Source organism: Acytostelium subglobosum (genome assembly GCF_000787575.1).
Source record: "Acytostelium subglobosum LB1 DNA, scaffold: scaffold9, whole genome shotgun sequence".
NCBI classification, from domain to species: Eukaryota; Evosea; class Eumycetozoa; order Acytosteliales; family Acytosteliaceae; genus Acytostelium; species Acytostelium subglobosum.
Genome location: NW_012236524.1, coordinates 641,410 through 653,390, shown reverse-complemented (window position 1 = coordinate 653,390; position 11,981 = coordinate 641,410). Strand labels below are relative to the sequence as shown.

The 11,981-nt window shown below is 41.6% G+C and overlaps 3 protein-coding genes across 3 annotated transcripts; all 3 read right to left on the bottom strand.

Moving 5' to 3' along the window:
* Window positions 1-19: 19 nt before the first annotated feature.
* Window positions 20-2,077, bottom strand: SAMD00019534_051780 (hypothetical protein; the record flags this gene model as incomplete). The annotated part of the gene is made up of 6 exons (XM_012899649.1): window positions 20-78; window positions 151-613; window positions 683-775; window positions 850-1,641; window positions 1,709-1,843; window positions 1,922-2,077. 6 exons carry the CDS (start codon window positions 2,075-2,077, stop codon window positions 20-22), a joined length of 1,698 nt encoding a protein of 565 aa, XP_012755103.1.
* A 476-nt stretch (window positions 2,078-2,553) lies between these two features.
* Window positions 2,554-5,247, bottom strand: SAMD00019534_051770 (hypothetical protein; the record flags this gene model as incomplete). Its single annotated transcript, XM_012899648.1, has 2 exons — window positions 2,554-2,806; window positions 2,885-5,247. 2 exons carry the CDS (start codon window positions 5,245-5,247, stop codon window positions 2,554-2,556), a joined length of 2,616 nt encoding a protein of 871 aa, XP_012755102.1.
* Window positions 5,248-9,430: 4,183 nt separating this feature from the next.
* SAMD00019534_051760 (hypothetical protein) lies at window positions 9,431-10,949 on the bottom strand (the record flags this gene model as incomplete). Its single annotated transcript, XM_012899647.1, has 4 exons — window positions 9,431-9,456; window positions 9,522-10,320; window positions 10,392-10,692; window positions 10,765-10,949. The coding sequence occupies 4 exons, from the start codon at window positions 10,947-10,949 to the stop codon at window positions 9,431-9,433; spliced, it is 1,311 nt and encodes a 436-aa protein (XP_012755101.1).
* Between the last annotated feature and the right edge of the window lie 1,032 nt (window positions 10,950-11,981).

The window sequence follows — 11,981 nt, the reverse complement described above, 5'->3', positions numbered from 1 at the left end:
CATGTACATGTATTAAAAATTAAATAAACTGAGGAGTATGGTTGGCCTCTGATGATCTGTCTATAGGACTTCCAACAGCTGTAAAGGAATAAAGGTAAGTATCATAATCAATCAACCAATCAATCATGGAGTAATGTCGTGCACACATACCGAATTGAGTGGCTGTCTGTGGGTTCGCTTGGACTGCAGTTGTGTTGTTAGTGGTCGCAGTAGCTGATGTTGTTGTGGCAAGGTCGACAGCATCGACCTTCTTCTTCTTGCTACCAGGTAATGGGAAGTCCTCGGCACTTGGTAACACCATCATTTCAAACACCTCTGCCTTCAGCTTGTTAATGATGATCTTGGCAATCTTGGGCAGATTGAAGTAGCTTGACCTTGATGGCCCGATCGACGTGTCCACTTCCAACTCACACTGAGGCTCCGTGTAGAATCCGACCCAGAATCTCTTTGATGGTGGTGGAAGCAGTTGAAGATTGACCCTACCCTGCAGTGATTTGATCAACACTGAGATCACCAAAGGAATGGTCATAGATCTGCCCCTGATTGAGAATGATACCTCGATCATAATAGTCAATGTGAATCCTCCATGATATACTAAATCAAAGTCGACACTCTGGTGGATTGCCAAGTTATTGGTTAGCCGGCGTGTGACGCATGTGGCGGGTGGATATCAACAACTTACAACTTCACCCTTTGGTGTAACGAACAAGAGGTTGGAGTTCTGAAGGATGGGAAGGTTGGGTCCCAAGTGGATGTTCTTGAGAGTGATGCTTTTCTGTTATTGTTTGATTGTTTGAGGAGTAAGTAAAGGGTAGGTATACGCGAGGATGGTGGATGGACATGACGTACAAGGATTGATGGCTTCTTGATCTTGTCCAGCTTCTTTGTGATCTTGGATGCGAATAGAGAGAGAAGCATTTCTGAATTGTACATGTTGAAGAATATGCGTCCAAGAAGTACATTGAACCAATCATACTTGATCACTGTACTGTTTAGATCTGGTGTTTCGAGCATGCCACCGGCCATTCCATTTGATGATGACGATGAACTATTGTTGTTGTTGTTGCCAGTGATAATAGTCGATGAGTAGACTGATGGCTGTGAAGAAGAAGATGATGATGATGAACTGGACGATGGCACAAACGATGAATGTGACTTCCTCTCCTTGACAATCGACTCCTCCAATGCTGGTGTCAGTGAATCGGTTGGAGAGAGTGAGAGCTTTGGTGAGGAGGCAGTCGATGAGCCACTGGAGGGATAGCGGCGATGTCCAGTTGTTGGCGTGCTGGTTGCTGGTGTGATGGGCGGCGCTCCCATGTTGCCCGTGGACTGAATGTGATACTTTGGTACATGTGCACGAATGGGCAGATCTACAAAGAATTTCTGGCACAGCTTCATGTAGGCGTCCTCGTCGGCCGTCTTCTTGATTGTCAGTGCGGCGGCCTCCTTGAGGAACCAGAACCAAGTCTCCAGCTCCTTGCCATTCTCAAAGTAAAAGTGTAATGTCTTTGAGTGGAACATCAACAGTCTCTCATTATTCGTAACAATAATACCATTCTTCTTGTGGAACTTTGATGTCTTGTTCCTTATAACACTGATCGTACATCCATCGAAGCATATAACGCCTGCTGCAGATGATTCCTATGTTTGTGATTGTGAATGAGTACTACCATCAACCATTGATCAATCATTCATTCAATGTACATACATCACTATTCTTAAACAAGAACAACATGTTTGTCTTTAGAACACATTGATACCATTCTTGTGTCTCTGAGGCATCTGGTGACTTGATGAATATCCTTCCCTTCTTCTCAGCATTGAACCTAGATGTATCTGTTCTCTATAAGTATATGTATGTATGAGTATGAGTTTGAATGATCAAAGTTGATTGATTGATTGATTGTTTGATTGATATTACTCTATCACTTTGCTTCTTTATTGCATCAGCCAATATCTGTTTATACTCCTTCTCTGTCTTATCATCTAGAATCTCTAGTAGACGAATGAATAGGTATATTGCACAGATGATCACTGCAAATACACCAAACAGGAAGGAGAATATATGAACAAACATCCTTTATAAATGATTATACGATTGTATATGCTGTAGCTATTGTTGTTGTGATTATTTAATGTCTATTACAATGAATCATATCATTCAAGAATATATATATTATGTGTATGTATATATGTATGTATGTTGTAGAATGAATGAACACTTCTTGTCAACAACAACACTACATCAAGATAGATTGTTTGTTTGAAGTAGTGTGTTGTGGTGTGGTGATCGATCATCAAAGACACACACACAACACGACTATCTCTTTTAGAATCTAACCTTATATGGTATGCGACAGGCCTTTATTTATTTCCCAATATGGTACAGAATGTTCAAGAACAAACTTTGGACATTGGTATGTAATATATACATATGTAATCAAATGTCACACTCAAACTTCCACTGATGCGGAAAAGGGACTTGTCGCCAATATAAGCCCTGCCCTCTGACATCCTGGTACCATATGGGGGACGATGGTTTATTATTGTCCATTATGTATGAGGAGGAGGTGGAGGAGCAATCGTTTGTTCCTTCAGACGATAGTATATATCAACGAATGAGGGTCTTTCCTCGGCGTTGTGTTTCCAGCAGTCTGTGATCAGTCGTTGTAGGAACTCTGGACATTCGGATGGAATGGCCAGTCTTTGGCCAGACTTGAGGAAGTCCTTAACCTCCATCGGTGTCATACCATTGAATGGTATAACATTGGTAATGAGCTCCCATAATATCGTTCCAAATGAGAACCTGTTTGTGGCGCAAATAGCGAGTGGTTAGACGAGCAGTCACATTGGAGCAGCGGGGGGACAGGTATTTAATACATACACATCACTTTTCTCAGTGAATGGACGACTGTTTAGGATCTCTGGTGCGGCGTAGTAGACATAGGCAAGACGCTCAGCGTCCGCCATGCCATTGTCCTTCTTCTTGCATGATGCGAGGCCAAAGTCGCATATCTTGACGTGTAGGTCGTTGGTGATCAGAAGGTTCTTGGACTTGAGGTCGGTGTGGTAGATGGGCGGGTCGTAGTTGGACAGGTTGTAGCAGCCCAACGCCACACCCAGTGCAAACTTGAGTATGAGAGGCGTGTCGATGCGGACGAGGCCGCGTGTGCCCTCCTTGTGCAGCAGATCGTAGAGTGAGCCGCGTGGCAGAAACTCGGTGATGATGTAGCAGTACTTGGCGTTGGCGCAAGCGCCATAGTATCGCAAAAGGTTCTCGTGCGCCTTGAGCTTGCTGAGGATGCCGACCTCCTTGCGGAAGTCGTCCAGTGAGCGGTAGGACTGTAGCTCGATCTGCTTGATGGCCACCTCCTGCTGTCGCCAGCGACCGTGGTAGACGCGGCTGAAGCCGCCCTGTCCAATCAGCTCGCCCATCTCCAGCTCGTTGAAGTCTATCTCCCAAGCGTATTTAGTTCTTGGGGGTGAACGTATTAATGGTGTTTCTCTGTACATTGGCTGTATGTTTTCGATTGTGTGGTCGTCGTTGTTGGCGTTGTTGTTGCTCGGGTGAATGATCGTTTGGTTGGGGTTGGTGTTGGTGTGCGTGGGGTTGTTGCTGGCCATTGAGGCCTCGGATTCGATGTTCCTTCTCGGGTTGGAACTGATGATCTGCGCGGCCGACTCGACGTCGGCTTCATGCAGGTTGTCATAGTCTATGTCGTCGCAGTGTGGATTCTTGATGTGATGGCGGATCGCTTTGATGCCCATGTGATACATCGACGGCAACGGGTTGCCGTCGACGCCCACGTCCCTGATCGAGCGACACTTTAGGAAGCTGAGCGGGAAAGAGCTGATCAGGTTGTTGTAGAGCTGCAGCTCGGCCAGCTTGGATAGCTGGCCAATGTCGGCGGGCAGTCGCCGGATGTTGTTGTTGCTGATATCCAGCTTCTTGAGGCTGGCCAAGTGGCACAGGGTATCGGGCAGCGCGTCCAGATGGTTCTGAGCAACGTTCAGCTCGATAAGGGACAACAAACATCTGATGGACAATGGCAAGCACTTTAGTCGATTGTCGCTGATCGTCAACTTGGCCAGACGCGTCAACTCTTGTAGTGCATGCTCACTGATGTGACCAAACTGATTGTGATCGAGCGACAGACTGTGCAGCTTGACGAGCGACTTGATGCTGGGCGGGAGGTCGGTCATATTGTTGTTGCGCAGATTGAACACCTTGAGACTGCGCAGCTTGGACATGTCGCCAATCGTGTGAATCTTGTTGAGTGAGAGGTCGAGTGTCTGCAGCTGGCCAAGCGTCTCGAGCGACGACGTTGGCACCTCCTGGAGCTGATTGTTGTCCAGCTGCAGCTTCCTCAGCGACTTGAGCCGCGAGGTCGACGGGAACTCAGTGAGCTGATTGCCGCAGAGATAGAGCTCGCGCAGATGTGTGAGCGTGCCAATCTCGGGGCACATTGTGTGCAGGTTGTTGTGCGACAGATCGAGGATGGTGAGGCAGGTCAGCGCGCCCACTGAGCTGGGTAGCTGCTCGATCTGGTTGTTGAACAGGATGAGCTGCTCCAACTTGGCGAACGAGGCCATGTTGACCGGGAGTGTGTCGATGTTGTTGTGCGAGAGGTCGATGATCTTGTAGATGTTGTCCTGTGGTATGGCGGGGAACTTGAACAATCCCTGCTCGCTATGATCCAGCTCGTTGTCCACCATGTTGACCAGAGTTGGTTCGAACCAGAGCAGGTTGCTTGGGTGTGATGGTGGTGATGTGGCAAGGGGAATGGCCATGGGCTTGGTGATCGTACCATTGTTGTTGTTGTCGCTGTGGTCGCCAAACAAGTTTACTGGATGTGAGGACTGTGGCGTCGAGGGAGTGTCCTGCTCATGTCCATTTGCTGCGTGTCCATGTTTGTGATGCTCATAGTCAGGCTGATAGTTTGGTATTATGTACAGGTGAGGCTGGGAGTCCAGTGATCCAACATGATGGTGATGATGTTGTTGATGATGTGAGTGTGAGTGTGTATGACCATGATGATTGCCCAACGATGAGGACTGTGTCGTGCCATTGATGATCGCAATACGTTGCTGCTGTTGATGATGTTGATGTTGTTGATGATGATGTTGTTGTGACCTGCTACTACTGCTCGCTGAATCGTTGATGTTGACCTCTGAGAAGTACTTGTCGATGTTCTGGAGATCGTTCTCGTCGAGACCATTTGAACCAACCGAGTCCATATCATCCATGCCCAATGACTCAATATCATCATCATCTATATAGCTATCATTATGAAACTGACTTGCTGTGACTGTTATCGTTGTGCCCTGACTCTGTGTTTCAAAAGAGTCTGTCTCTATTGTTGTATATTGTTGTTGATGATGTTGATGATGAATGTGAACATTTGATTGTGATTGACTGTGATGGGTTTGAATCCCCAGGTCTACATGACTATGATCATAATATATACTATGTGATCTATCTTCGTTATTATTGTTGTTGCTATTGTTGTTATTGTTGGTATCATCACCTACATCTATATATCCTATCGATGTATTCATAGTGATGATTGATTGAGTTTGAAACTTTGTTTCGTTGATGATCCAATACTAATGATATTCAATGATGACGAAGAGATATAGATATATGTACAACTTCATATGATATATATATATTTATAACATGCATGTAATAGTAATAGTTCATTCATTCAGAGCAAGTGTAGACTTGGTTTGTCAAAGCAAAAACGAGTAGATGTGGGGGTTGTGATGAATCAGGAACTTCCATAAATGGAAATAGGGACTAATTTGTCGTTTGATCAACAAATAATAATACAGAAACGATACCAGTTTATTGATAATTAACAAGTTGAAGTGGACATTGAAGGCAACATCGAAGGAATTGTTTGAAGATGAATCTTTCGTGTTTAGATTCATCTTGGAATTCATTATGCATTGTGATTGATACTTTGGTGAGTTTGGGGAATATGGATTGATTTAGGTGTTTCAATAATGCCAGACAGTTATTGGATTCTCCAGATATATCCGCCAATACCATTGATCTCAACTCTTTGATCTGTATCTCGTTTGATACAATGTTGTTTGATACCACTGAATATGATTGAATCATTATCAATATAAAATTCGACGTGTAATGATTCCAAGTGATTGAGACAGAGTTCGATGTGCTCTGATGGTATGTGAACAAGGTCCAAAGCTTTGAGATGCAGTGGAGGTGTGACAAAGAGACAGTACTTGGAACCCAAATGACTAATCTTGGACCTGATTGATATTGTTGGATTGATTGTGTTGCACAATGAGATTGACACTTCTCGATGGAATTGCTTGGACACTGTCGACAACTCCACCAACCATTTGGACTCCAACGGTTGCTCCAGTGTGAGATATCCAAATATTTGTTTGAGCAACAACTCTGGAAGGTTGATCCATCCATCTCCATGTCTATGTCCTTGGTCATCATGATCAATCATTCTTGATCTCTTTGAATATTTATAAATGGATGCCAATGAGTTCATCTTGAATTGTTTGTAAAGTTGAAGATGATGATTGAAGTCATCATTGCCATCAGCATCATGTTGGTAGTTACCCAACAGTATACTCTTGGATATGTATGTTGGTGTCTGCTTTAGCGTAAACAGTTTGATGCTCTGAAGATACTTGAGAATGTGGAAGCGTGCAGCCACATGTGGACAATCGTTGACAATCACATTGTAGAGTGCTTCGGGAATGGAATAGATCTCCCCCTCTCCAGTACTTGCGGACGAGATAGTGGTATCAATATACTTGATCCATGCTGCCCCAGGGTCTGGACGACACGTGTTGAGGAAGTGACTGAGTGAAACTTGTTGTTCACTATAGCTGCATTGACTATATTTTTGAATGATTCTGGTGATGAGTTGACCATCCAGCATTGAATGACGAGCAAGTGCTTTGAGGAATGAAATTCGTGTGGCGCTGTTGACTATCTGATTATCATAGTGTCTGATATATCTCTCCAATGATGGTCGGTGTTGCTCAATGAACTGGTCCTCATCACTCTGTGTGGCAAATGGCTCTGATGCCACCGATAATGTAGCAATGGCAATCTCCATGTTTGGCGTTCTGAACCATTGTTCAAGCGCACGTCCAATACGATCAGAACCAAACACGTTAATGATCAACTCATATGTAGTCTGGTAAAAGCTCGGTCTAAGTAGTTTGAGATATTGCAACAACAGGTTGTGTAGTAGATCAGGTTTGTTGGCAAGGCTGTCAATCAAATGCTTGAGAATGATCGATTCTGAAGGAATTCTGAACATCCACCCATCACTACTGAACTGAGATGAGCAAGTACCACTTCATATACTCCAATCTTGATCTCACTTGATACACTGATCGTCATTTCTCCATTTGATATGTATGGTTTTATCCGCGTCAACATCAAGTTTAACTCATTTTTTTGTTCTACATTGATTGTCCTAATCATATTCTCATGTGAACATAACTAATGATAGATAGAGATGAATTGAGTTGAGTTGAGTTAGTGAATGAATGAATGATTGAATGGTTGAATGATTGTGTATGTGTGAGTTTGAGTTTGTGTTTGGGTTTGAGTTGAGTTGGTGAATGTATAAATGAATGAATGAATGAATGGTAGGGTCTACACATACTTTGGTCAATATTGGCAATGAGTTGGTGGTTTGATAATAATTGATTGAATTATGGCGTTCACTATATAGGCATTTGATTGATGATTCAAGTGAACTCTTTTGTTCTGTTGTTAACTGAGCATTGTCATCTAAACTAGATAACATCTCAATATACTCTAGAGACTGCTTATAACTGAATACTTTAGGTTTAGACATTATATAACTGTCTTACTATTATGTTATGAATAAGACACTGTTTCGGAAAAAGACTTCGAAGACTTCGTCCAATTGAGTTGCCTCATTTAGGTAGTTTTTTTGAATGTGTCTCATTGATTGAACTTCCATACTTTGATTGATTGGAGAGATAAATAAATTAATATAATACCATTTTGTTTTATTGATGATGTACTAGCTGAAGTGGACATTGGGGACAACATCGAAGAAATTGTCTAAAGATGAATGGATCTCGTTTACCTCGGAAACTGATTGTCAATGTTACTTTGGTGAGTTTGCGGAATATGGATTGATTAAGGTGATCCAATAATGCCATAATGATCTGATCCACTTCTGATGATCGAGATATATCAGACAATACCATTGATCTCAAATTAGTGATCTGCATCACTATTGATCCAATGTTATTTGATACCGTTGGCATCATCACAACAACATGATTGATGTTTGCAAATAACAATTTGAGTGAGCACACGTTTTGGAACGCAGCACTCTCATAGTACATTTTCAAGGGAGCAAGATGTTGAGGAAGATTCCTCTCATCACGTCCGGAACACGATGGTTCCAATGTCAACTCTCGCACCTGATTGGCCACTGATAAATATGTGATTGATTGCCATTCTGGATTAATAATTGATGTGAGATGTTGTAGTTGGTCTGACTTCATACTCTCTAGTATATGAGTTGGATAGCCATCTGAGAGGTTCCAATAGTCGAGAAATCTTGTTTCTGCCAACTCTGGATTCCATTTGAACTTGATTCTAGTTGATGGATATTCTTGGATCAAGTTTGGTGATGGGCCAAAAGGTGATGTTGACTCAATGTCAATTGATTGTACTGATGTTGTTGAATTATTATTGTTATTGTTATTGTTGTTGGTGATGTAATGTTGGAGAAAATGTTTGAATGCTTGTCGATATATTGCTGTATATCCTCGACTCTGTTCATAGAAATTGCTATATCCATAATCTCTCTCATCTTCTTCCTCAACTTCACCTTCAACTTCATTATCATCTTTATCATGATCGAACTTCTCTTCCACAATGTATATTTTATGATGTCCCACGATGGCTGACACTTTATCGAAGGAGTCTCTAGGATCGCTACCAGACTCTTTGAAGTGGATATGTCTGAGATTGGGGGCTTCAACCTTGGTGAATAAGATTGATTCATCAAAATAATATTCGACTTGTAATGATACCAAACGATTGAGACAGAGTTCTATGTGCTCTGATGGTATGTGAACAAGGTCAAAAACTTTGAGATGCAGTGGAGGTGTGAGGAAGAGACAGTACTTGGTACCCAAATGACTAATCTTGGACCTGATTGATATTGTTGGATTGATTGTGTTGCACAATGAGATTGACACTTCTCGATGGAATTGCTTGGACACTGTCGACAACTCCACCAACCATTTGGACTCCAACGGTTGCTCCAGTGTGAGATATCCAAATATTTGTTTGAGCAACAACTCTGGAAGGTTGATCCATCCATCTCCATGTCTATGTCCTTGGTCATCATGATCAATCATTCTTGATCTCTTTGAATATTTATAAATAGATGCCAATGATTTCATCTTGAATTGTTTGTAAAGTTGAAGATGATGGTTGAAGTCATCATTGCCATCATGTTGGTTGTTACCCAGCAATGTAGTCTTGTAGATGTATGTTGGTATATACTTTGGTGTGAACAGTTTGATGCTCTGAAGATACTTGAGAATGTGGAACCGCGACCCAACATGCGGACAATCGTTGACAATCTCATTGTAGAGTAGTATGGGAATAGTATGTATCTCTAAATCTCCAGAATAGGTGGAGGAGATCTCCCTATCAATGTACTTGATCCATGCCCCCACAGGGTCCGGACGACATGAGTTGAGGAAGATACCGAGATGTCGAGGTTGTTGAAGAGTACGGTTGCGACCTCCACCATTACGAATGAGATTAGTGATGAGTTCACCATCCAACATTGAATGACGAGCAAGTGCATTGAGGAATGAGATTGGTGTGAAGTTGTTGACTATCTGATTACTATAGAGCCTGATGTATCTCTCCAATGATGGTCGATGTTGCTCAATGAACTGGTCCTCATCACTCTGTGTGGCAAAGGGCTCTGACGCCACCAATAGAGCAGCAATGGCAATGTCCATGTATTTGTCGATTGGATAGTCACTCTTGCAAAGGAGGACGTCATTAGTCTCGAGCAGGTCAATGAGGCTGAGCAATCCCCATCCAAAACCATCACATTGAATTGAGTGATCAATGTTGTTGATATTGATTGATGAATCAATCATCTTTAAGCGATCCAAGATTGGTTTGAAAATGTCCATGTGATCATTTGCATTACGAGTACCAAAGCATTTGAATATTCCATTGAGGAGCACAAGGCTCTTGGTATCCTTCAACAAACTAATGATTGATGATTCATATCTATTGTAATGCTGATTGATTGAGTTAGTGAGTACATTAATGAGTGGAAGTGATTGAGTGAATAAATGAATGAAAGACTTACTTGTTGGAATGATGATCCAAAGAGTGTGATAACTGAGGATTTGTTGTTGGCATTTAGTAGTTCATATAATGGAAGTAAAGAGTCAATTGGTCTGATGTGTGTATGAAGCTCTCTAAAGTAGACATTGTATGCATCTACTCCATATCTACTTTGTCCATCCTTCAGGAGATCAATCAATGATTGACTTTTGACAACATGATCCTCATCATCCATCAACACAACTGTCAGTACTTTGGACATGTTGTTATTGAACATCTTCAACTTGGTCAAGCTACACTGTTTCAAAGAAGTACAGATGAACCTAATTTGAAAGAATAAATGAATTAGTAAATAATAATAATGATTGATATTATTAGAATGATGAATGACATACTTTAAAAGGTATTTTTTGTGATTGAGTAGGAGGGTCGATGTGGACTTGTTTGGCATTGAGAGGAGGTAGTTGAGCCTTTGTTCGAGCTCGGAATGGATGAGTGTGGGATCTTGCGAGTATGGCGCCATGAACCATTGATCAAGTTCACGCTCAACATGTTCAGATCCAAATGCTTCGATGATCATACCATAAGTGTTTGGATCAAACTCATGTATAGGACCTCGAAGTAGTTTGAGATATTGTAACAATAGGTTGTGTTGTAGATCGGGTTGATTGACGAGAGTGGCAACCAAACTCACGAGGAATGATCGATCCAGAATGAAATATGATAGATGATTCATGTTCATCGATGTATTGATCGAACAAAGATGAGCAATTGCTACATCATAGACTCCAATCTTGATCCCGCGTGATTCATTGAGCTTCCATACTCCATATGATAGTTGTGGACTTGCCTCCTTCAACAACCTGTACAACATATCTTTATGGTTCACAGGTAGTGCCCTAATAACATTCTCATTTGAACATAACTAATAATTGTGTATAAGTTTGAGTTTGAGTTGAGTGATGAATGAATGAATTGTCAATGTACATACTTTGGTCAATAAGGGCAATGAGTTTATGGTTTGAGCATAATTGAAGGAATTAAGGCCTTCTTCTGACAGGCATATGATTGATAAACCAAGTGAATGTTGATGTTGTTCACTCGTTAACAGGATATTATTATTATCATCAGTAGTTAAACTAGTTAACAAGTTCTCAAAATACTCCAAAGACTGTTTATAACTGAATACTTCTGACATTATTACTATTCATATATTTGTATACTATCTAATTAAATAAACGAGCTCATAAAATGAATGTTTCGTTGTCAAAAACTGGGTGAATGACCAGGGAGGGAAAGTGAGGGAAAAATTCCTTGATATTGTGGAAAAACTATTGTTTCGGGTTTAACTTATTGTGATAGGTCCTTTGATGGTGTTTATTGGATTAATCCCAAATAGAATAGTCAATGTGATCGAATAAAGTAATAAGGTTAATGTTTGAGTATGTTAAAACGGAACTATTCCATCTTAGGTCCTGACACTCAACGACATTGTGATTTATGATCTTGTTGCCATTCAAAATCAATCAACCAAACAATCACATAATGGGAGGATACCTCACCTCGAAAAATAAGTGACAAAAGCAACTACATCAAAGATCCAACTTTGAAA